General features: G+C 47.0%; 3 protein-coding genes across 5 annotated transcripts in view; 2 read left to right on the top strand and 1 right to left on the bottom strand.

Moving 5' to 3' along the window:
- The first annotated feature begins 5,832 nt into the window (after positions 1–5,832).
- On the top strand, positions 5,833–11,411 carry C9H1orf174 (chromosome 9 C1orf174 homolog). The gene is made up of 3 exons (XM_066636902.1): positions 5,833–5,909; positions 8,078–8,620; positions 10,604–11,411. Exons 1-3 carry the CDS (start codon positions 5,895–5,897, stop codon positions 10,715–10,717), a joined length of 672 nt encoding a protein of 223 aa, XP_066492999.1. The 5' UTR covers positions 5,833–5,894; the 3' UTR covers positions 10,718–11,411.
- A 1,054-nt stretch (positions 11,412–12,465) lies between these two features.
- Positions 12,466–21,095, bottom strand: DFFB (DNA fragmentation factor subunit beta). 3 transcript variants are annotated; one of them, XM_066636899.1, is made up of 7 exons: positions 20,918–21,095; positions 19,856–19,982; positions 18,215–18,403; positions 17,887–17,966; positions 16,063–16,233; positions 15,328–15,428; positions 12,466–14,783 (listed from the first exon to the last, which is right to left on the bottom strand). In XM_066636899.1, the coding sequence occupies exons 1-7, from the start codon at positions 21,029–21,031 to the stop codon at positions 14,564–14,566; spliced, it is 1,002 nt and encodes a 333-aa protein (XP_066492996.1). In that variant the 5' UTR covers positions 21,032–21,095; the 3' UTR covers positions 12,466–14,563. The 3 variants fall into 3 exon arrangements, with proteins under 3 accessions (XP_066492996.1, XP_066492997.1, XP_066492998.1); XM_066636900.1 differs by having other exon boundaries at positions 19,856–19,995; positions 20,918–21,065; XM_066636901.1 differs by lacking the exon at positions 15,328–15,428 and having other exon boundaries at positions 16,142–16,233.
- A 528-nt stretch (positions 21,096–21,623) lies between these two features.
- The window catches only part of CEP104 (centrosomal protein 104), a 30,362-nt gene continuing 26,212 nt past the window's right edge, over positions 21,624–25,773 (top strand). The window contains exons 1-4 of the mRNA XM_066637746.1: positions 21,624–21,699; positions 24,255–24,381; positions 24,789–24,962; positions 25,545–25,683. Coding sequence (XP_066493843.1) covers positions 24,269–24,381; positions 24,789–24,962; positions 25,545–25,683 — 426 coding nt within the window. The 5' untranslated portion in view covers positions 21,624–21,699; positions 24,255–24,268. The remainder of the gene's footprint in view (positions 21,700–24,254; positions 24,382–24,788; positions 24,963–25,544; positions 25,684–25,773) is intronic.

The raw sequence follows: 25,773 nt of genomic DNA on the forward strand, positions 1-25,773 counted from the left end.
TGCAACAGAACGTTTTTCAAATCCTCCTGGCCTTCAGAGCTGCCTGCAACTTGCCAACCAGGCCTGCCTGGTCCACAATGGGGCGCTAGGGCCCATACAGGATCCAAACTATTCAGATGGCTTCTGCTTTCCTACAGTAGCCAACCAACTGCTTCTGGGAAGCCCACAAGTCGGAGAAGAAGGCATATCTCACCCCCCACCATTGTTCCTTTGCAACTGGTCTTCAGAGGCCTGCAGCCATTGCACCCAGAGTTGGTCCTGACTAGCCGTCATGGAACAATCTGTCCTCCTTCATGAAGGTATCCAATCCCTTATCAAGCCCTCCATATAAGGAACCCTCGCCACCTCTTGTGGCAGAGAATTCCACAGGCTGATGACACACTACATGAAGTCTCTCCTATTGTCGCCAACTGGTTTTTATGAGATCACTTCAAGCATTGTGGGAAAGGGTTTTCCAGCTGCTCTCTCTCCATATCACACACCATGTTACCAGTCTCCAGCATGCCCTTGTCTTTGTTTCCAAGTGAAAGAGCCCCAAATGTTGTTGACTGTCCTCCTAAAGAAGGCACTGCTTCTCTGTGATCTCGACCTCCGCTTCTGAGGATGTTGCTTTTCTGGATCTGAGTTTTGTTGGTGGGACATGACATAGCCTTTTGATGACACTTGCCCATATCCTTTGTCCTGCGGATCTGCAAGGGAAGGAAAATAGCCCGTCGGCGTTCAATTTCAGCCCAGTCCAAACTCAGGCACTGGCTCCTCCTTGCATTAGAAGACATACAATCAGGTCTTAAAAGTGATGCCAAACTGCCTGTATGAGAAAGGGGCAGATGCTGGACAGACCCTGGAGAATTCATTCTCTGTCTAACGTCGCCCCCAAGTGGCCAAGGCAGGGCTTGAATGAGAAACAAACACTTTTGCAGGGATGGCTTCACTTGACAGTACAAGCCTGTGCATATTGACTCAGACAGAAGCCCTTCTGATTTCAATGGGGCTTACTCCCAGGTGAGTGTGTCTAGCATTGTAGCCTTAGGCACAGCCCTGGGCTGTTGACACAAAGCAAGTGCTGCAAGCAGACACCCACATCCCTGCAGTTTTGTGTGGTAGCAGACAATGGAGGAAAAAATTTGTTATTCTTCATTCTGAAATGATCATTACTCATCATAAAACTTGTACAGCCCTTTTGGAGCATGCCAAGAACTTTCCCTATATTGCTTTGATGTTGTCCTTGCCATAATTATGTATGGAAGATATTATTATTATCCCCATATTGCTGATGAAGAAGACTGAGGCTTGGAGAGGAATGGCCTACCTAAGGCCATCTAGTGAATCTGTGGTGAAGATGAGATTCCAACCACAGAAGTCGAGATTCACGGCTCAGGCTCTTAAATAACACAGAATTGCTGCTGCTTCGAAGCCTGATCTTATTCTTTTAAAAAACAGAAATGTGAAAGTTTTTATTTAAATAACATTAGTTTTTATGCATTTGACAGTGCAACATGCTTTGAAGGGAGTCAGTGGCAGAGCATAAGATTACTGCATTCAACTGGGCTGGAAATGATGGAGGGGACAATTTTTATAATATATATGGTATGGGAGTTTTTGACTTGAAAGTCAAGCCAGCGTCAGCCTCACCTGCAATCTAAGAAGGGCTTTAAATTGCAAGCCTACCTTAACCCACTCTCTCTTTCTCATATAATTATGATTAATAATGATTACAGCATTTGTATACTGCCTTTTCCACCGATGTGAGAGTCTTACAGTGCAGTCCAGCTCCTGAGATGGGCCAGCACAAGTCCCTTGCACCAGCCCAAAGGTATCAGGAAAGTTCCATAAAGTACTTTTGTTGCAAGGTAATCCCAAATGATGCAGGGTAATCCCAGATGTTGCAAGATATCCCAAGATTCAAAAGCAAACTCAGTAGGCAGTGGTGGTCAAATCCAGGCCTTTATTGTAAATCCATTGACCAGCCTCTCAAGGGAACATTTCCAAACATTGAGAGTGTGTGTATGTGTGTCAGAAGTGAGTCAGAAGTGAGAAGAGAAGCCTGTGTGTGAGAAGTGATAGTGAGTAAAGCTCAGAGCGCCCTCTCCAGCTCACTTTTATTACAATGTGGGTTCCCTCCTTGAAACACATCATTGGCTCAGGATAGTAGACATTTGATTGGTGGGGTTACAAATCACCAGTTCTCGATTTTATACATCCAACATGTACAATTTACAGATTTTGACCAGGCAGTAGGTGGTACTGCAACCCCTTTGTTCAAAAACCGACCTCATCTCATAACCATCTCATGACATCATCTTCATGTATTCAAAAGAATCCTTGAAATGCAACCTACTTGCCATTGAAAGGTTTGCGGGCTCAGCTAAAAAAAACTGCAGGCTTATGCATTTTCTCTGGGAACCTGACCTTTGATGTTAACCCGGAAATGGTTTTGATGTGAACCGGAAATGGCTTCTTAAACCCTTTAATGCAGTTAGACCACTAGAACTTACTTAAGATAGTGTTAGTTACACTTGTTTATGCACCAAAGCTGGTTTTAAAATGAAGAATAATTTCACTAATTTCACACCAACTGTGAACTGTGCACTACCTGGAGCACACCGTTCAATCGGAGGGAAAGCCAGGGGAGAAATCATTGTGATTATTTCATTTTAATAGATAACCAAATAACTTTTATCCTAACCTTTTATGCTGCTATCATTTTATCTGCTATCTGCCTTTTCTATGGTTGTTATTTTTCAAATTGTTTCAGTGCTTTCTAATATTTTATTCTGATTTTTTTTTAATCTTGATGTATTTATGCTTTGTTGTACACTGCTTTGGGTTTTTAGAAAAGTGGCATAAAATTATTATTATTATTATTATTATTATTATTATTATTATTATTATTATTAACAACAGAATTTATATACCGCTTTTCAAGAGATATGAATTAACTAATGGCTCCCTGTTCCAAAACGGCTCACGATCTAAAAAGATGCAAAAGGAAAAAAAATCTTTTAATAGATTGATTAATTAATCTTACTTAATTAACTAACTAAGGGTCCAATCCTATCCAACTTTTGAATGCCAGTGCAGTTGAAATGCAGCCTTGAGGAAAGGGAAGAAATGTTCCCTAACTTGGAGGAGGTCTCCTTGATTGCCCCTCACCACCACAGGATGCAGCACATGCCCCATTGGCACACTGCACTGGCACCGGAAAATTGGATTGGCACTAAGTTTAATTACTTTTAATTAATTAATTAACTAAGATTATTTAACTTACTGACTTAATTAATTAAATAATAATTAATAATAATTACAGTAAATAATTAGTTAATTTTAGTAAATTAATTAATTAGGTTTAATTAAATTAATTAAATAGTTAAAAACTTAGTTAATTAAAAACATAGTTAATTAGCTAAGATTAACTAAGATTAATTATTTAAATAACTCTTTAATTAATTGACTAATAATTAATTAATAGTAATTTCATTAAATAATGAATCAGTTAGTTAATCTTAGTAAATTAAGTAATCTTAATGAATTACCTAAGACTGATTAGTAAGAGTCCTACTGCTGAAGTCCTAAAGTGCTGCAAAGAGGTCATCGTCACTGAGCTGCATGAAATCCTCTGTCTCTGCTAGAGAGAAGGTGGAATACCACAAGACATGAGAGATGCAAACATCATCACGCTGTACAAGAACAAAGGCGACAGGGGTGACTGCAACAACTACCACGGCATCTCTCTCCTTAGCGTTGTAGGAAAGCTGTTTGCCCAAGTTGCACTAAAGAGGCTCCAGGTACTTGCAGAGAGCGTCTATCCAGAATCGTAGTGTGGATTCCGAGACAACAGGTGCACCACTGATATGGTATTCTCCCTTAGACAACTGCAAGAGAAATGCAGGGAACAATGACAGCCACTCTTTATAGCCTTCATAGATCTCACGAAGGCTTTCGACCTGGTCAGCAGGGACGGCCTCTTCAAGATTCTCCCGAAGATTGGATGTCCACCCAAGCTCCTCAGCATCATCAGATCCTTCCACAAGAACATGAAGGGCACTGTTGTCTTTGATGGCTCCACGTCAGACCCCTTTGACATCTGAAGCGGAGTGAAGCAGGGCTGTGTTCTTGCGCCAACCTTGTTTGGGATTTTCTTCGCTGTCCTGCTGAAGCATACCTTTGGAACTGCAACAGAAGGCATCTATCTCCGGACCAGATCAGACGGAAAGCTCTTCAACCTCTCCAGACTGAGAGCAAAGTCCAGCTGAAATGTCTGCATGACTTCCTCTTTGCCGACGATGCAGCTGTCACTACCCACTCTGCCAAAGATCTCCAGCAGCTCATGGATCGTTTTAGCAAGGCCTGCCAAGATTTTCGACTGACGATCAGCCTTAAGAAAACAGGTCATGGTTCAGGATGTGGACTCACCTCCCTGCATTACAATCTCTGTGCATGAACTGGAGATTGTCCATGACTTTGTGTAACTTGGCTCAACAATCTCCGAAACTCTTTCTCTCGATACCGAGCTAAACAAACGCATGGGTAAAGCAGCTACCACGTTTTCCAGACTCACAAAGAGAGTCTAGTCCAACATGAAGCTGACGGAACATACCAAGATCCAGGTCTACAGAGCTTGCGTCCTGAGTACACTTCTGTACTGCAGCGAGTCATGGACTCTTCGCTCACAACAGGAGAGGAAACTGAACACTTTCCACAAGTGCTGCCTCCGACGCATCCTCGGTATCACCTGGCAGGACAAAGTTCCACAGTCCTAGAACGAGCTGGAATCTCTAGCATGTATGCACTGCTGAAACAGAGATGCCTGCGTTGGCTCGGTCATGTCCTGAGAATGGATGATGGCCGGATCCCAAAGGATCTCCTCTATGGAGAACTTGTGCAAGGAAAGCACCCTACAGGTAGACCACAGCTGCGATACAAGGACATCTGCAAGAGGGATCTGAAGGCCTTAGGAGTGGACCTCAACAGGTGGGAAACCCTGGCCTCTGAACGGCCCGCTTGGAGGCAGGCTGTGCAGCATGGCCTTTCCCAGTTTGAAGAGACACTTGGCCAACAGTCTGAGGCAAAGAGGCAAAGAAGGAAGGCCCATAGCCAGGGAGACAGACCAGGGACAGACTGCACTTGCTCCCGGTGTGGAAGGGATTGTCACTCCCGGATTGGCCTTTTCAGCCACACTAGACACTGTTCCAGAGCCACCATTCAGAGCGTGATACCATAGTCTTTCGAAACTGAAGGTTGCCAACTTACTTACTTACCAATCAGTAAGAGCCATGTCAGAGGAGCAGGTCCTCCCTTCAGTGCCCGCAGGTTGTGGCTCGCTGCTGGCCAGTCCCAGCTACACTCACATTCATTCCTTTGTCCTTGGATCCCAATGGGCAGTCTTTGCAGGAGGAATTTGCAAGCTTCAGAGTGAGCCACGGAGTATGTCCCTCTAGTTGTTTTTTATGTCTGTGGCCGCGAGAGATGGAGGGAGGACGCCCTCAACAAAGATGGCCGCTCCATCGTCACGCATGCTAAGCTGCGGGGACCGTCGCCTGAGGGAAAGGGGGAGAACCCTTTTCAGACTCCTAACCTGGGGGGATTCTGAAATGTGGAAGGCCCAAGATGAAATAGCGGCTCCTCGACCACTCTACACAAGTCCTAGTGGTGCGTAGGGCGTGTGCCCTCAGCAAAGATGGCGCCGTCAGGGCAGGCACGCTGGCTTTGCGTGGGAACGGCGGTCGTGACGTCAGGCAGAGGGGGTAGGTCTTTCCCCGACTCCCTCGTCTCCCGATTGGTCGGCCGAGTTTGCAATCAGTGCGTGAGAGGGCGGGGCGAGAACGCCTTTCACTGACACCGGAAGTGGAGGAGGTTTCGCTGAGGACCAGACCGGGCTGAGGATCTGCCGCCTCATGCGCGCCCCGGGGGTGAGCCTCATCTGCATATGGAACGCTCAGGCAGATTTATGCTAATGAGGGGGCGGGGAGTGTTGGTCCCTCTTGTTGTGCCTGTTATTAGCATTAAGTGCATTAATAATCGTCATCATTAGAAATATTATTAGAAATATAATAAAATAAAAATAAAATAAATAATAAATATAATAATATAAACAATAATTATCTGAAAATAATTATTAGAAATATAATAGACATAATATTATTATTATATATTATGTAATATTATAAAGACATAATAATGTTATTATTACTATAATAATATACTAATTATATTCACAAATTAGACTCACAAATTAGACTCACAAAGAGAGTCTGGTCCAACAAGAAGCTGACAGAACATACCAAGATCCAGGTCTACAGAGCTTGCGTCCTGAGTACACTTCTGTACTGCAGCGAGTCATGGACTCTTCGCTCACAACAGGAGAGGAAACTGAACGCTTTCCACATGCGCTGCCTCCGCATTCCAGGCATCACCTGGCAGGACAAAGTTCCTAACAACACAGTCCTAGAATGTGCTGGAATCCCTAGCATGTATGCACTGCTGAAACAGAGCTCGGTCATGTCCTGAGAATGGATGATGGCCGGATCCCAAAGGATCTCCTCTATGGTGAACTCGTGCAAGGAAAGCGCTCTACAGGTAGACCACAGCTGCGATACAAGGACATCTGCAAGAGGGATCTGAAGGCCTTAGGAATGGACCTCAACAAGTGGGAAACCCTGGCCTCTGAGCGGCCTGCTTGGAGGCAGGCTGTGCAGCATGGCCTTTCCCAGTTTGAAGAGACACTTTGCCAGCAGTCTGAGGCAAAGAGGCAAAGAAGGAAGGCCCATAGCCAGGGAGACAGACCAGGGACAGACTGCACTTGCTCCCGGTGTGGAAGGGATTGTCACTCCCGGATTGGCCTTTTCAGCCACACTAGACGCTGTGCCAGAACCACTTTTCAGAGCACGATACCAGAGTCTTTCGAGACTGAAGGTTGCCAATACAATACAAATATACTAATAGACATTTAAGTAATTACTATTAGTCTAATTTGACATTATTTTGTAATATTGTTTTTAGAAATATTATTAGAAATGTTATTAGACATAATAACATATCTCTAATAGTAATATTCCTAATAATGATTATTAGACCATTATTAAATAATTATACAATTTATTATTATTAGTTGTTTGATTTTCTCTGTAAACCACTTTATGAACTTTCCATTGAAAAGCAATATATAAATACTGTTAATAAGAATATTATTCATTATTATTTATTGAATAATGTAATTATTAGTGGCAACAACTGTTTGTTTCTTTAATCCTTTCATTCCCTCTGCATAACCGGAGCACTCAAGACAGCGTGCAGTATAGTTGGGGGGGGGGGAGGTGTAGAATAAGAATGAACTCTTTGTGTGTTTTAAGACTTGGAAGATCCAGGTTCAAATCCCCACTCAGCCCTGAAGCTTCCTGGGTGACCTTGGGCCAGTCACTCTTTCCCAGCCTTGCCCACCACCTCACAGGGTTGTTGTGAGGACAAAAGGGGGGGCGGAACCATGGTGAGCTCCTTGGTGGAAGGGTGGTATAAATACAGCAGAGTCTTGTTCCGTCTGCCCCCACCCCCCCCCCCGGGCCTTTCCAGGTGCTCTGCTGCCCTGTGCTGCTTTTCCACAGTCTGCAGAGGTTAAAAGAGCCTCCACTTTCCGGCTGGCTGACATTCTGGATGCACAGAGCCAGCAGGCCTCACATGTCTCCCCAGAGCCAGACTGGCTTTCCCTTTGCTGAACTGTTGTTCCTGGGAGGGCAGCCTCCGATGCACAACTTTTCTGTTTGTCATTGCTGCACGTTGGCACATCATCTGATGTGAGGCCACGGTGACCAGTTGCAGTGGAGGACAGAGTGCCAGCCCTATACCTTTAACTTTTGCAGAGAAGGGGGAATTTCGGCAGGTGTAGCTTTTCAGACCCTCCCATGTTGAGCTGCACCTGCCAAAATGCCCTCTTCTCTACATTGGTTAAAGGTAGCACTTTATCCTCCATTGTATCTGGTGACTCTGAGCGGGGCTAATTGTACTCTCGTGATGTGTGTGTCATTGACATTTAATTCAAAGCAGATGTTTGAAGGCATTTGTTGCTTGTCTTTTAAAACCACAGGGTCCTTCATGCAAAGCGGCTGATGCCAAGCGACCCTCGAAGAAGCTGAAATGTGAGAAGAGGAGCTTGGCTAAATTGGAGACCCAAGGAGCCAATATCGGTGGAAGCACCAGCAGCAGTCCCTTCTTGAAAGAGTCAGCTACCACGAGAACAGGAGGGAACCGGTGCTTGGCCTATTCGCCTGTCTTTAAGATGATGCTACAGAGTGAAGGGAAAGGGATTCCAAAAATGAGCGACGAAATGCAGGCGGATCAGGCTGACTTCTGTGTGGAACCGTCAGCACCAGATACAAACAGATGCTTTCCCAAGGCTGACGGGGGAGCTCTCTTCCAGTCCCACATCCAGGAAGTAGAAGAAAAAGAGGAGGAGGAGGAGGAAGGAGAAGAGGGGAGCTGCGGAGCAGAATTTTCAGACAGCTCAGAGATGGAACCAGAGGAGCTGCAAAGCCAGGTGTTTGAAATGGACAACAGCGCTTTCTTGAACGAGGACAGCAACCAGCCACTGCCAGTGGACCGATTCTTTGGGAGTGTGGCATTCCTGCAGGTATGGGAGGCAGGAAGAAGCCCGGGGTTCAGTCTCTCTCCCTTTCTGGACCATGATTACTTCTGGAGCCTTCATGGTTATTTTTTTCTGCTGCATAATTTGGCCTTGTTTTGTTTGTCACGGGAGTGTGGTGGGGAGTTACATGGAGCACCAAATCCCTGCCTCCAGCAGCTGTGAATTTTATTCAGCCCCACCCTTCTGGCTTTTGTGGTTTCCACAGCAATGCCATCCCACTTTGTAGTGTTCCAAATACTAGAAACGTGCTCCTTTTTAAGAATAATAAAGATGATAATGGAAGCAGAGATCATGAAATTCTTTGCTTGGTGTAGACCAGTGTTTCTCAATCAACTCGTACCACTGGTGGTACTTGAGGTGGTGTCCGCTGGTACCTGCGGGACCCCCAGACCACCACCTGGCAGCGGGACCAGCAGTGCAATGTGACAAGCAGCAGTAGGAGGTTTGGCTCAGTGAGCAGAGCTCCAGCATGCTCTTTTTGCGCACCTGAGAAAGTTCTCCTGTTCACCCTGAACCTCTTACCTGGGATACAGTGGGGGACAAACGTTGAGAAATGCTGGTGTATACTGTACATCAGGGGTGTCCAAAGTTTTTGGCAGGAGGGCCACATCGTCTCTCTGACACTGTGTTGGGGGCCGGGGGGAAAAGGAATTAATTTACATTTAAAATTTGAATAAATTTACATAAGCTTACATAAATATATTAAAGATGAACTTATATGAATGAATGAAGGTTTGCAATAGCTCAAGGCCTATAAAAGGCCTTGCACAAAGCAAGGCTGGCCTTTCCTTTGCTGCCGCTACTGCATCACAGATGTGAAACAGCAAGCAGTGGAGGAAGTCCTCATCCCACAGCTCATGTGAGAGGTCATTCAGTCGCCCTCATGCTGAGAGCAGCTGCATCGGGCCAGTGTGGGCTCCAACAAAGCTCCGGAACTAGGAGACTAGGGGCTCCCTGAGGGCCACATTGAGAGGCCTTGAGGGCCGCAAGTGGGTTTGGGCACCCCTGCTGTACATTGACGTGTACATAAGATGCATTTATCTGATCTGATCTTTATGTCAGTCAAGCTATGATATCTATGTATCTGTCTCTCATCCAAGCAAATTCAGCCATCCATTCCTCCCACTCTTTAGGAGTCCACAAATGTTAGCTTATTGGTCAGCACTTTTGGGGGTTGCCACCAAACCCTCTCCCCTCCTCCTCATTGGCATAAGACAGAGGGCCTCTTCTCTCACGTGGTTTTCTCTCATGTGTTGGTATACAAAGGAAGGTGAGAAATAGGGGACTGAAGACTGGAGCCGCTCATCCCAGCAGGCTAGCAGGTCAATTTGTAGGTGCCTGCTACTCTTCCTCCAAGGCGCTCAGATTTCCTGTCCCAAACTTTACAGCCTTGCAAGGTAGGCAAGGCTGAGAACTTCATCACCCAAAATTCCTTCTGACTCCATAGCCTTGCCATAAACAATAATGAGGTAATACATTTTTTTAAAATATCAAATTGCAAAGGTTAACGGCCTAGCCATTTACAGATGCCCTTAAACAAATTTCTTTCTTAGTCTCTTGCTGAGCCAGTTGCTGCTCCTTGGCTGAGATTATTTGAGCAAAGTTTCAGAAAGCAAGAGAAAACGTCCAGTTTTCATCCCCTGAATTCCTTCCTTTCAAAAGCGAGTGCTCAAAGAGAAAAACAGGCTGTGGATGCCGTGTGCTTAAAAAATAACCGGATGCAAAATATGTATGTATTACAGAGCTGAAACCAGAGTGATGGTGGTAATTTTTACAGCAAGTGTGCATTGTGGCTAATTTCCCTAAGTGGCCCACAGGCCCCAAACGTTGCCCACCTCTGCTCTAACCCCCTCCCCGCACTGGGTTTCATATTTACGCACGCTTGTGAGATGCAGGTGTTTTGAGGGGTCTGTCTGAAGCAGCTCTGGCTGGACACATTGAGGCTACTGTTGGTTGTTCCTTTCCTAGGATATCCCTGCCGCTCCCCTCGCACGGGCCACGGCCAGCCGACGAGAGTTCAGAAAGCTGCACTTCATTGCCAAAGATGAGGACGAAGATGACGATGGTGAGGATGTTGTATGAGCGCCCAGCGGGATCTGAGATCTGCTGCCTCCTGCTGGTTTGGCTCTGCCCCTGACATATTAATGACTACTCTTGTAGCTGATGTCTCTCCCTATCTCCTGGTGGTTATTTCCTTTTTTCAAAAAGATGCTGCCTTGCTTTGAATCTCAGACAGTACACAGCATCCGGGAGGATGAACCGAAGACTGCCAGAGGACACAGGCTAGGGTGAAACCCTTGAAAAGTGGCTCAGCCGCTCCAGCACTTGCTTCTAGCCATTGCTGACTCTCTTACTGGGAGAGGAAGCCAGAGATGCAGCGTGGGCTTTTCCCACAGCCCTACTGATGCGTGTTCAATTGGTCAATCCCCAGCTAGCCAACACACTGCCCTGCAGTGTGTGCACATGGAGCATGCACTATACTCGGGTGTAGTGGAGTAACGCATGACCTTTTGCAAAATTTTGGACCTCAGGACTCCTTCCAGCTGGGGCTCTGGATATCAGCAGAGGGCAGCTGAAGAGTTTGAGCTCTCTTCTTGGTGTGAATTACATGAGTTCATGTAATTGCCAAGTCTGGACCTTACTGTCAAAGAAGCAGCCATGCGTTTTGCCTGCAGTATTTTCCAGCATCCTAAGTTGTGAGCTGGACCCCTAGCCTTGGAGGTTGCCTGGGAATTTTTTGTAACTAACAAATTAAACAGTGGAGTCCCAGAACAAAGTCGGTTGCTTGTTGGGGTGGGGGGAAGAGTTCATGGCAGTGGGGGGGGGGGGGTTGTTCTCTGTGCACTGTGCTCTTTTAAATGAAAGACGGGCAACAGTGTGCTTCTCAAGATGGGGGTTCCCCAAATGAAGCCACCTAGTAATGTTGTGCAGATGTAACAAATGGCTGCTGGATGTCATTGTGTACAGCACACAGGGAAGAACCAAACACATAGGGTGAGGAAAATACCATGCTGCACTTTCTACCTGTCTGTGTCTGCCCCAGAAAGCTACACTGGATCCTGAGAAATTGCTTCAGAAAAGGCATCCTGGACCAGTCCAAAGGCCTGCTAGTCTAGCAGCTGTTTCCTGGTGGCCAACCAGATGGCTCTGGAAGTCCCACAGGCAGGACAGAAAAGTACTGACACTTGGGATTCACTGTTATTGAGGGATTGGCTGCCTCCATGTATGGAGGTTCTGTTTAGTCATGGGCAAGAGTAGTTCAAAGACCGGCCCTGCAAAAGGCCCATCCAAACTTACTCCAAAAATTATGCTGTAAAATTAACATGGGCAGTAGAGAGTTTTCCAATGTTTCAGTTAGCACCGGCTGATTTCGCTGATCCAAGGTAGCTTGGCATCTGAAGTGGTGTGCTAAGTGCCACCCCTTTGTATAGTGCCTTGTGCTTTCAAGTGACACCCTGTTTGGCCGTGCTCAGGCCACTGCCTCTTCTCCCCTTGCCTTCCACCTTCCTGGATTTGAAAAAAGAGAAGAGGAGCTGTGGCAGTGGAAGAAAATAGAGTGGTGGGCTAGAGTATCTAAGTGTAGAGATGTTCCAGCCCGTCACTCTCCTCCCCTCTGCAGATCTAGGCAGCAAAATGAGTAGTGGCAGCAGAAGTGGGCTGACTTGCCATCCCCCACCAGTCTATCACCAAAATGCTGCTACTTTGTGAATGGGTTGGCCTTACACTTTTACCTTGTCATGCTGTTTCGCCTGCCACCCACAGATGCCACTATAGTCTGCAGAAACAGTTTTATTTTTAAAAGTTTTACAAAAAAAAAAAAAAAATCCCAGAATCTTATTTGAATCCCTGAGTGCTAGACTAGGATTTTCACATTTCTGCATGAGTCTTTTTTTTCATTGCTATATGGTCAGCAAGTCCTTTAAAAAATCCAAGTGATGACGTATGCCAGGGGTGTCCAAAGTTTTTGGCAGGAGGGCCACATCATCTCTCTGCCACTGTGTCGGGGGCCAGGGGAAAAAAGGATTAATTTACATTTAAAATTTGAATAAATTTACATAAGTTTACATAAATGAATATATTAAAGATGAACTTATATGAATGGAGGTCTCACAATAGCTCGAGGCCTATAAAAGGCCTTGCACAAAGCAAGGCTGGCCTTTCCTTTGCTGCTGCTACTGCATCACAGACATGAAACAGCAAGCAGTGGAGGGAGCCCTCATCCCACCGCTCACGCAAGCAGTCACCCTCCCACTGAGAGCAGTTACACGTCGGGCCAGTGTGGGCTCCAACAAATCTCCAGAGGGCTAGTGGCTTGGAGACTGGGCGGGCTCCCTGAGGGCCGCACTGAGAGGCCTCAAGGGCTGCAAGTGGCTCCAGGGCCGGGACTGGGCACCCCTGATGTATGCTGAACAGCAGGTGAGCACATGAGCCTAGGGGGAAGGCATCAAACAAGAGCATGCTTATGCAGGAGCAAGTCTCCTTGAACTTGGGGGGCGGGAGGGCCTTTGGAGAAATATCACACAGAAGCAAGGTGCAGCTATTCCTGCAGCAGAAGCAATGGGGAAAGGCTAGGCACTGCATAATTTCAAAGTCAAGGCAGGTGGCCCACAGGCCACCTGCCTCCCGCCCAGGAATTCCTCCCTCCCACCTACCTTTTCTGCTTGCATCGGCCCAGCTGGGCCGATGCAAGCAACCCAGCTGGGCCGATGCAAGCAACCGAGAGGAAGCCAGCACGGAGGCTTACGTTAACCTCCGCAAGCTGGCGCTTCTCCAAGTGCCAGCCTGGCTTCCTCTCGAGGATTGCAAGGGACTTGCGCCAGCCAAATCCCAGGTCTGGATTGCACCCTAATTTAGGTAATGCTCAAATTTCACTTTAAGACTATTAGAACCTTGCAAATCTGGAGGGGAAAGGGAAATTGCAGCAATTCCCAACTTGTGGATTCTGGATCTCCCGGTGAGTCACGACCCAATTTTTGGTGGGTTGTGGAACTGACAGGACAGTTCATGATATACATCAAAGGTTAAACAAGCTGCTCCTGGGGACTGCTCCCTCATCACCATTATAGCCATGCCTCTTTGGCATTTATAAATCAGGCAGCAGCCTCTAGGGCAGGGGTGTCCAAACATTTTGGCAGGAGGGCCACATCATCTCTCTGACACTGTGTCAGGGACAGGGAAAGAAAGAATTAATTTACAATTTAAAATTTGAATAAATTTACATAAATGAATATATTAGAGATGGAACTTATATGAACGAATGAAGGTCTTGCGATAAGCTCAAGGCCTATAAAAGGCCTTGCATAAAGCAAGGCCGGCCTTTCCTTTGCTACCACTGCTGCATCACAGACATGAAACAGCAAGTAGTGGAGGGAGCCCTTGTCCCACAGCTCAGATGAGAGGTTGAACAGTTGTCTTCATGCTGAGAGCAGTTGCATTGGGCCAGCACGGGCTCCAGCAAGTCTCCGGAGGGCCAGAGGCTCATTGGAGACTGGGGGCTCCCCGAGGGCCTGATTGGGAGCCTCCGAGGGCCACAAGTGGCTCCTGGGCCAGGTTTTGGGCACCCCTGCTCTAGTGCCTCTAAAACGTTTGAGAACCACTGAGTTATTGAGTTTGAAAAGGTCACAGGCACTAGCCAATAGACATCCACATCAGGCGTTCACAGTTTAAGTCCCATGTTCTATCTCTGGCATTATCAGAAAGCTCCAGGAAATACCCATCTGCCTCCCCCGGTGCTGAGAAGTAGGAGGAACTGGTACAGAGCATGGAGGATGTTATGTAGATCAAAAGCAGAGAACACATTGGGACAACAAAAGTTGTGTACCAAAGGGCAGCGAGGGCTCTACAGTGCCCCCATAACTGTTCTGGAAAGTTCATGTCCATTGACAGCCTCAGGAAATGATTTCTGGGCAAAAGGCTGCCAAAGAAGCATCATTTGGGGATCCTGCGACCACGTTTGCGCTTCCGGTAGATCTTCGTTTTGTCGCAAGCAAGGTTGTGGTTGCTTTTCTTGTGGCAGGCAATGTGCACCAGTTTCAAATTATCCACAGTGAACAGGAGCCGGTAGAAGTATTCCCAGTCCACCTCCCTTCCATCTCTCTCCTTGAGAGCTTCTGCCAAAGTGGGAAGGATGGTCCGCTTTTTTTCAATTCTGGAACGAAAATTAACATCAGGCTAGAGTCCTGCCTGTGGTGACTCTTTTGGAATCCGGGCCACAGAACTATGTGCTGGGACTATCCAATCAAGAAGAAAGCTCAGACTGGGCTTGTGAATATTCCAGGCAAATCCAAAATAGTCACAGAAGTCAGCATCCTGCAAATCTCAGGATATGCTATTTTAAAAATACAAGTTTCTAGTCCTTACACTTACAGAGATGGGAGTTAAAGTAAAAAAATTATCATTCATTTTAAAAAAACCTCCACTGTATCTCTTAGTTGTCATTTTTCTAAATGACAAAGCCCCTAAATGCTTCAGCCTTTGCTTGTAGTGAAGGTGCTCTAACCCTTGGATTGTGTGGATTGCTCTAACCCTTGGATTGCCTGTGTTTGTTGAACACAGTGGGGCTTGCTTTTGAGTAAACAAATAGATGGGTGCTGCAAGTGGACCTTTCCCCCCAAACTCAACCAATGCCTCCAATGACCGCAGCTGGTTGCAACCAAGGCACCACAACTGGCTAAAAGTTGGCACATACATACACGTGATCCAGGTTCCAGGTGCTGAAAAGGATTCTGCTTTCCCTGTTCCCGTAGGGATTGATGGAGTGTCTGCCAGGGCAGGTTTTGGTGTCAAAAGAACCCTGCAGAGACACGATAATGACAGATGCTAAAAACTGCTCTAGACAGGGTCAGGTGTGAAGGCATCCGATTCAATCATGGGAGCTCAGAAGGTCTGAGAGGTTATCTGGAAACCCATGAACATAGGGAAGATGTGCATGTGATAAAGAAATACTTTTATGTTGAATGAGGCGCTGGAATCGTGGCAGAGCCTGATTAAAGCCATCCTGGGGCCTTAAACAACATCAAGCCTAAGAGGCTGCAACCCATTTAAAAAATTAAAAAAAACACACACCTGTACTATTCTAGCAGGAAGGATAAACAAATACAGGTCAGATTTTGATATCTGCCAGGGATCCATTCGCAGACCCAGATACCAAGCCTGCATATAATTAAACTTGCAGGTGGGGGTCTCAGAGGACCTCCAGATGTGACTAGAACTGCCTTCCAGTTGCATCCAGAGGTGTTCTAAGTAGCAGGGATGCTGCATGGGATCGCCATACATTTCAGAAGGCCTCCCAGAGGCTTCTGAAAGGCACTTTTCCGTAAAACTGAAAGTGCCTCTGGGAGGCTTTCTGAGGTGCAGGGAGGCCATGCATGGGATCTGAAAGATACCAGCCCTTGTTTGTGCGTAGCTGGGAAGGCACTTCCACTTACTTGGCAAGAAAACCAGCCCTCCGGCGTGCACAAGGAGACCTTCTTGTCTTCTGTTCTGTCAAAATAATAGCCATTGTACCTCTCCAACTTCAGTTTCTCCAGCATGGATTCTACGATCTGTTTGTATTTCACTTGGAGGGCTGGATGAAGGACAGAAGTGTAACTGCCAACCTGCAGGAAAGCAGAACAAAGCCGTTCCTTTAACACTTACTGATGCAGCCAAGTTCTGCATTATTCTCATTCTGATGTCATCTTTATGACATCATACATCCTTCCAACTCTGTTGCAATAAGTGTCATCAGCCCCATATTACAGATAGGGAAGACAGAGGCTGAAAAGGGAGTGGTTTCCTCACAACTACCCAAATGAGTTTATGGCAGGGGCAAACCTTGGAGAAGTCCTGATTCACAAATCAGTCTTACAGCCACTGCATCAAACCAGCTTCTATATTTCCACCCACTTCTCAGGTGTTTGGCCTGACAGGAGGGAAGAGGGTATCTGCAATGCAGTTTTAAAAAAGATCAACTTGTAGAAATTAAATTTAATACATTTTAACAGTAATTAAATTAAATACAAGTATTTAAATAACTTTTACTTGAATAATTTTTATTTTTTAATACATAAATTTAGTTTTAAATGCCTGCAAAGTATTTAAATAAACTAAAATTTAAATTTAAAAAAAAATCTAAGGACTCATTAAACAAGATTCAAAATTCAATGGTTTAAATAGAAAATAAATAGCAAAACCCAGTCTGAACCAGAGGATTCCCCCCCCCCCAAAAAAACATTGCTGAAGAACTATTAGCTGAAAACCTAAACAAATGGATCTTCCCCAGGAAATCAATAAGAATTAATTTATATTTAAAATTTGAATAAATTTACATAAATGAATACATTAAAGATGGAACTTATATGAATGAACGAAGGTCTTGCAATAGCTCATGGCCTATAAAAGGCCTTGCACAAAGCAAAGCCAGCCTTTCCTTTGCAGCCACTGCTGCATCACAGACATGAAACAACAAACAGTGGAGGGAGCCCTCATCCCACAGCTCACACAAGAGGTCAAACAGTTAGCCGTCATGCTGAGAGCAGTTGCATTGGGCCAGCACGGGCTCCTGCAAGTCTCTGGAGGGCCAGAGCTCATTGGAGACTGGGGGCTCCCAGTGGGCCAAATTGGGAGTCCTTGAGGGCCGCAAGTGGCCCCCCAGGCCAGGGTTTGGGCACCCCTAGTTTAGGGCTTCAGAACAGCATTTTAAATTCGGCTGAGAAATTGACCAGAAGTCCAGTTAAAAAAAAAACAAATATTATATGTGCCTGGTCCGAGCCTCTGCTGACACCATGCCACCAGAGGGAAGGCACTGCCATGTCAACTAGCTTTCATCTACATCTCTGATGCTCTCGCCCCTCACTCCTTCATCCCATGCACTTTCCCTTCCTGTTTGTTTTAAATAGCTCAGTTGCAGGAACTGGTGACAGCAGAGGCAAGAGGACTAGGGACCAGGGGAGGCTGCAGTGGGCAAGTATGGGGCTCCCCACTGGCAATCTGTCCCTTGAAGCAGCCACTTCCCCCAGCTTCATTACTGACCCTGATATGCTCCATGCAGCCCACCATTGCAATGGTGGCTACATTCAGGAGACTTCCAAACTATCACCGTGCAACAATGCACATTAAGGGAATCTAGTCTATGTCACCAGAGCAGGACACCATGGCTCAGGTGTTCCTCTCCAGAAAAGGATGCTCTTTGTTTAGCCAGTTAAAGCCTCCAGTTAAACCCGTAACACTGACCTGTACAACTGAGTGGATACACAGTAGAAAAACCCTACCTCTTTCATGTAACCACGGATCCTGCTCTCACAGCTGTAGCGCATATAGCTGGATTTGGTCTTAAAGCGAGATTCAACACCTGCAACAGTCAAAAAGGAAACAGTGAGCCCAGGGCTGGCCTAAATCCTCCTGACACAGCATGCCAGATGTTGCCCCCCCTTAACTAATGGTGTTCCCTTCCCTTTCTTGAATTTTGGACTGGAGTCTCCTTGAGGCAGGGGACTATCCTCTGCAGTTTCATCAAGCAGCCTGTGCACAGGTACAACTTGAAAATAATAATTTAGTTACGGAAGAGAAAAAAATGAGCCACAAAGAGAGGAGACAGACCTTCAAACCATTTCTCATCTTCCCCTCTGCTTTCTGCTGAAATATTTTCACCGAGATTTTGAATGAGGTCGCTGAGCAGTTTGCGTCTCTTGGGGGCTTCCTCTTCGGAGAGCAGCCCCTGGGCTGCACGCACGATTTTGTCCGTTTGGTTGGAAAAGGCATTGAGAAAGCGTTGGATCTCACTCACGTCTGATTTTTGGGGGGGCAGGGGGAGCAGAAACAACAGGGGAAAAAACAGCAATTACTAACCCTTTCACGCCTTTGGCTTTAAATCATATTCCAAGGGAAGCTATGGGGGGTATAATTCCTTTTACAAGGAGATACTAAAGGTGCTTAGGATAGGCGATGAGGGACTAGAGCAGGGGTGCCCAAACCCCAGCCTGGGGGCCATATGCAGACCTCAGGGACCCCCAATTCAGCCTGCAGGGAGCCCCCAGTCTCCAATGAGCCTCTGACCCACCAGACACTTGCTGGAGTCTGTGCTGACCAGACACAACTGCTCTCAGCGCAACGGCCAACTGTTTGACCTCTCGCATGAGCTGTGGGCCAAGGGCTCCTTCACTCCTTGCTGTTTCATGTCTGTGAAGCAGCAGTGGCAACAAAGGAGAGGTTGGCCTTGCTTTGCACAAGACCTTTTATAGGCCTTGCGCTTACCGTGAAACCTTCATTCATTCATATCAGTTCCATCTCTAATATATTCAATTATGTAACTCTAGGCAAATTGATTCAAATTTAAATGTAAATTAATACTTTTTTTCCTGGCCCCCAAAACAGTGTCAGAGAGATGATATGGCCCTCTTGCCAAAAAGTGGACACACCTGGGCTAGAGCATCAGGGAGGGGGAGCTAAGGAAGTATTTCACATACAGACTTTAAAGCACTGGCCCCATTTTTAGGGGTAGCTTTTGGGTTGAAAACAGCATTTATTTACTGGTTTGATGACTAGGTGTACTAGCGTAAAAAACCACATATACAACATCAAAAATTTGCTGTCTTTATTTATACTGCATCGTCAACATCTCAATGCTTAACTTAGAGCAAAAAGCCAAATCCTTGCCCAGAGAGGCATACAGTCTAGATAAGCTGTTTTAACCAAGACCTCCTACATACTAGGTGTGTGTTGTGTCCCCCCATCCCCACTAAGCTACAACCTCTCTTCATTGGTTTTTTTCGTTACTGGATAACCGGAGAAGAAAACTGCTTACACATTTCTCTGCAAGGAAAAAAATCAACCCTTTAAGAAAGGGGTCCAGACCCCCCCCCCCCACATACATGGTTAGCCCCTCCACAGGTGACTCTAGCTCTGGGTCAAGAGTTCCTGTGTGCCTCTTAAAAGTGACAAGGCATCTTGCAGCACCAACTTGCACGTTTACCGCAGCAGAAGCTAACTGAACAAATGCTTCATTGTTTTTGCTGCAACGGGCCAATGCAGCTCCCCCTCTGGAATTTGGCCTCTTGAAAGCTGACCTATTCTTCCAACTTCAAAAATCAGCCTGGCAAAGAACAGTGCATTACACAACAGTGCATTACACCACACACACAACAGTGCATTACTTCCTTTGTGCTATGCCTGTGCACACGAGGGAGGGAGGGAGATACAAACAGTGACATGCAGCCAGGTAAACACCTCTATGGTACTTACAGCCCTGCCAGGTCTCACCCGGGCCTAGCAAGATAAGCTCTGTGTTATCTGGAACATTCCAGAAATGATCTTCCGTCACCTCTGCGCCATCCTCATAGAAACACAGCCGGCTGTCAGGCAGAGGAAGCTGTGGGAGGAAACTGCACATGGAATCGGAGTTGGCAAAGAGCAAAGGAAACAGCTCAAAACCATGGTTTGCCCTGTGGAAGCTCAAACAATGGCTAAGCTTTTAAACCATGGTTAGGCTTGGCAGTGGCATAGGTGGAAGGGGGGCAGAGCATGAGGCTCCCTGCCAGGCTGGGTGCTCTGCCCCCCTCCAGCTATGCTGCCGAGGTATGGTTTGGTATGATCACAGATCGGCCAGGTTGGGCACTAGCTGAGCATCCAGTGGCCATCAGAGGGCCCACCTAGCAGGCCTGATTGGTTGAACCCTCAGCACAGGTGATAGAGGTAGCACCGAATGCGCCATCTGGAGGCAGGTAGGGAGCCCAGTGTTGGGCTTTGCCCCAGAGCTACCAGCTGGCCCTGGGTGCACTGTGGGCACATAGGGTTGACTCACAAGCACAGTTCACCCATTCCAAGGACAAGTGACCCTGTACCTTTGTGGTGAGAAGCAGTGGCGTACCTAAGGGGGACTGGGAGGGGCAATTGCCGTAGTTGATGCTAGGGCAGTGTTTCTCAGCCAGCGATGCAGGGACCACCAGTGGCACTTGAGGCAGCGCACACCTCTGTCTTGCGCCACCCCCCAGAATGGCTCTGGAGGGGGGAGCCGCCTGCACACCACAGCGAGGCTCCCCACAACACCTGGTGCTTTGCACCCTGTCCAGCAACACCACTGCACAGAGGCCAGGCTAGAGCAGGGTCTACTGCAGAGGGGCAACAGGCACAGTCCTGCAGGGGGGGCAACAGCCACACTCCTGCAGCAGTGCTGAGCTAGTCCATTGCTCCAGGCCCCCCATCAGCTCCCAGTGGGGGCTGCTGCTGCCCTCCTTGCAGGAGCCCTCGCAGCCTCCCCTTGCACCACCACCCGCTGCCTGCCAGCGCCAGCTCCCTCCCGGGCACCTGCAGGCGGAGGCAGGCCTTGGAGAGCAACTCCTGCAGGCTCCTCGCCGCCACCCCATACTTCCGATCCGCGCTCAGGCTGCGCAACTTGAAACTCCTGCAGGAGGTCGGCATGACAGAGGCGCAGGCAGGTCTCGAACCTACAGCCTCCCGATGCCCTGCTCCGCAGCCCCGAAAGGGGCCCCCTGATTGGCCGACAAGACAATCCATCCACAGGAGGCTCCGCCCTTCTCTTTCGCTCTTATGGCTTGGCAATTCAGTTGGAGGGACGCTCACGGCGCACGCGCAGAAAGTTCCACGTCAAGCGGTCGAGGTTGGGTAGCGCCGAGTGCGCATGCTCCGCTTCCCCACACACACACACACACACACACAAACAAAAACAGCGACGGCGCATGCGCAATATCGGAAAACGTTAGCTTCCACCTCAGTGTTACCATAGAGATGAGGCTAGAGTGCCACACACTTCTTGTCTCCTCTAGACTTTCCATGTAACCTCACAGCGGCTCTTTCTATCCTTAGGAACTCTTGAGAACGTCTCCTTTTTGCCTTCCTTTTTTTTATAGTTGACCCCCCTTTCCAAAGCAGAGAAGGAGATTTACCATAGAGAGAGACCTCCGAAGCCTAGAACGACGCAATAGCGGCCATCTTTACCGGAAGTTAGGGCTTGTACGCTCGGGCTCCCTCTAGGATTCTTTCTCGCTGGGCGATTCCCCTGCGCCTGCGCAGTAGTGTCCAAGCGGTTGCTAGGAGAGCAGTGGCCTTAGTGATGGAGCCGAAATAAAGTAGGTGGGATGGAGGGAAGGGTGGTGGTTGGGAGGAGAGGAGAGGAAGCTGTGCCCCCCCTCCACGAGGGTGGGGACGAAGGTCAATAGGGGAGGGGCCCACAACAAAGGGGGAGGGATGGAGGAGGGGGGCACAGATAGGGCTGAATGGGTTTGCTTCCTCTGGAAGGAGGGGGGTTCGCCTGAGGACGCTGGTGGGCAGCAGGCCCAAGGACTCCACCCACGTGCCAATGGATACACGTGGGCCTGTGGAACTCCCTACCACAAGATGTGGCTCCAAGGACTCCGCCCACATGCCAATAGATACATGACTGTCACCTGTGAGCTTGTGGAACTCCCTGGCACAAGATGTGGCTCCAAGGACTCCGCTCACACGTGAATAGATACATGACTGTCACATATGGGTCTGTGGAACTCCCTGCCACAAGATGTGGCTCCAAGGACTCCGCCCAGACACTATTAGATACATGACTGTCACCTGTGGGCTTGTGGAACTCCCTGCCACAAGATGTGGCTCCAAGGACTCCACCCACATGCAAATAGATACATGACCGTCACATGTGGGCTTTTGGAACTCCCTGCAGCAAGATGTGGCTCCAAGGGTTGCTTTTGTTTAGATCAGTGTTTCTCAACCAGCAGTACAGGTACCACTGGTAGTACTTGAGATGGTGTCTGGTGGTATTTGCTGATCCCTTGGACTCCTGCTGCCCAGCAGCAAGACCAGGAACCTGGTACAACAAACAGCACTAGGAGGCTTCTTTGGCAGGCAGAGCTCCAAAGCATGCTTTTCCGCACTGGGTGAAAACTTTCCCATTCACCCTGAGCCTCTTGCTGGTGTTTGTTGTGTCATATCTGGAATGGGTGGACCATGTGAAGTGGTACTGCAGAGGACAAATGTTGAGAAACACTTGTTTAGATGTTTTATAATAATAATAATAATAAATAAAGAACTGCAAGTTCAGGCCCATGCAATGTGGCACCCTGTTTCCCCACAGTGGCCCACCTGCTGCCTCAGTGGGAAGCTCACTCAAGCAGGACTTGGAAGGCCACAGCTCTCTGCCAATTCTGTGACCCCAGCAACTGGCCGTTAAGTATTTAAAAAATCAGGTATAGTGCATCACTAGTGGAGATTCTATTGCTTGCTGTTGTGGTTCATAGGCAGGTCAGAATCTAGGCAAGCATCTTATTTCTCACATCAGCCTAACAGCAAGAGATGGAGGCCCATTCCTCCCCCCCCCCCCACATTACTCCCTTGCAACCGGCATTTGGAGCCATATTTGCTGCTGAACCTAGAATCAATTCACAAAGTTGTTTACAGAGAAACATCAAATAAATAAACTTCAAATAAATAAATGGTAGCCGCTGCTATACCTTTGATCCTCTGAGACTTGGTCCAATCCTTTTTTAAAGCTACCCAAGACAATTGCCATTGGTTCATCTTGCGGCAATGAATTCCACAGGCTCATTCTGTGCCCTGGGAAAAAGTCTCTCTTTTTGTCTGTACTAAACCTCCTGTCAGTTTCAGTGAATGGCCCAACCTGGTTCTAGTTTTGTGTGAGAGGGAAGAAAATATATCAATTCTCTCCACATCAGGCATGATTTGATACATTTCATGGGTGATCTAGCACCCTCAGAGTACCCAACTTCCAATGGGGAAGGAGCTATAGCACCAAAAACAAGCAGCAGTGCAATTCTGTACATGTTTATTTGGAAATAAGTCCCACTGAATTCATATGTAAATGTGCATGGCTCAAGTGTCTTGTGATACCTTCTTAATGACAAAATGCTTTTGTTGTCACAGAAGACTTCGAAGGATGATGTAGGTATTTAAAGCCTTTGTGTGCCACCTCTCAGATGGTAAGGCTCACAGAGCAGGGTAAATAAAATCAAACAGTTATTAATTGTAATTATTTATTGTTAGAAACAATTATGGGTAATCATTATAATAGAAAAAATGACCTTGCAGGTCCCTTCCAACACTATGATTCCATGACATAGCCTTAGTACCTTTTCTGGGGTGGTGGCAACATTAAGAGAATCCATGTGAGGTTAGCAAAAAGAATTACTTCGCACAATTCATCTACACACAAATACTGCTGCAAGTTGTGATGATGGCTGTCAGCTGTTTAGATGCTGTTGAAAGGGTGATTGATTTGCAGGTTTCTCCCCCACTTGTCAATCAAAATCCCCTGAGCGACTCACTGTATTGGTAAATTGAACAAATTCATGAAGGGCACGGGTCTATTCACGACAATTTGCTGCTGTAGTTATCTGGAACCTCTCTGTACAGGAGCAGTGTACCACTGAAAAGCTGTTGCTGGGAGCAGCAGCAGCAGCAAGGAACAGCATCTCAGAGGCATCTGGCTGGCCACTGTGACACTTGGATTGTGAAACAGATGGACTCCCATCAACCTAATCCAGCAGGGCTCTTTTTATGCTCTTAGTTTGCCAAGTGAAGACTGAAATCAGTGTTAGAAATCTGTTGTTTTGTGACATACGTGGTTTATCTTAAAAGTGCACTGGATCAGTTTTCCTTCTTTTTTCTCCCTGCTTAGCTCAAGAGGGCAGGATGCCGCACAAGATTGGGTTTATCGTGATAAGTTCATCGGGACACGAGGATGGCTTCAGTGCAAAAGAATTGATGGTCCATGCACCAACTGTCAACGGATGGAGGTCACCAAGGTACCGTAAGTGAAAGAGATAATAGGCGGCGTAAAGTCGGACCATGCAAGCAGCACATAGCAGCACATAGCTTCAGAGACACCGTGCAGCATGGTCTTGCTAGGCTTGGTGCTCTGCAACAGAGTCATGGCCTTTTGCCAGTTGGATTCCTGGGACAGAAGGGAAAAGTTCAAGGAACAGAGAGGAGGACAGGCAGGAGATTGAGAAGTGACTGAAGGTCACCAGCAGAGTTACTGCCACTCCAGAGTACTTCTGCCCACTTGTTTGCAGTTCACAGTATTAAAATTGGAATCCTTCTCTTTCTCCCCACTGCTACTTCTGAATGGAGATAGTGTGTAATATATGGCGTTAGGTGGCAAACTTTGGTTTGGGATGCTGAAATGTTTGGGTATTTCTTCCCCTTCCAGGCTCTGCCAGTATCCCCAAGAAATCGTCCTTCAGATGGTGGAACGATGTAGAATTCGAAAACTGCAGCTACTGGCTCACCAGTACATGATTTCTAGCAAAATTGAATTCTATATAAGTGAAAATCTGCCGGAGTACTTCGCACCATACAAGTCAGAGAGGTTCCGAAGGCTGGGGTGAGTCTCCTCCTTGCCATGGGTGCACTGCTGTGTACAGTTGTCCTGCCTGGTCTTTGAGATTTGACACTGAACCCCTGCTTTCTTGCCCACCATTGACAGAGATACATTTGGCAGGGGTCTTTTCTGTGCTAGCCCCATGACTCTGAATCTCCCTTCTTAAATAGATTCAGGCAATTCCCAGCAGTGCAACTATGTGAGGTAGCAAATAAACCAATAATGAGATCACCATCATAAGAGGTCTTAATCTAGAAGGGAGATATTTATCTTATTACAGAGTGAATTGATTTAGCACTGCTAGGAGGTGGTTGTCACCCTACTTACCTCGCACACTTTTTAGCTTGTTGGGAGACCAGCCTCACTGCATCTCCTCTTGCACCTGCTGTTTTCAGTATCTTTTTCTCTGTAGTCTATTGAGCCTTACGCTGCATGCATCCATTATAGTCCATGAAACTGGAAAGAAACTGGTTCATCTTTAAGGTGTCATCAGACTTTTGTGATTTTTGCAAGGTGTTACAACTGAGCAAGTTGGGATCTTTTTGTGAATGAATTTTTCCTTTTTCTAATTCCTTTCCCCTATAGTTACGTGTCTCTCTCAGACAACGAGAAGACAAGCTACAAGGCGCGAGAACTGAAATCGGTTTATGTGGATGCCGTTGGCCAATACCTAAAATTGACTTTCCACAAAAACTATGTCAATCGGTACAACCTATACAGTCAGGTAAGATGACTTAAAATATTGGAGTGACACTTTGAAGTTTTGTGTGTCTGACAAAAGGACATTTTTCTGATTTTATTGCAGAGGGAGGCT

Source organism: Tiliqua scincoides, chromosome 9 (genome assembly GCF_035046505.1).
Source record: "Tiliqua scincoides isolate rTilSci1 chromosome 9, rTilSci1.hap2, whole genome shotgun sequence".
Taxonomy (NCBI): domain Eukaryota; kingdom Metazoa; phylum Chordata; class Lepidosauria; order Squamata; family Scincidae; genus Tiliqua; species Tiliqua scincoides.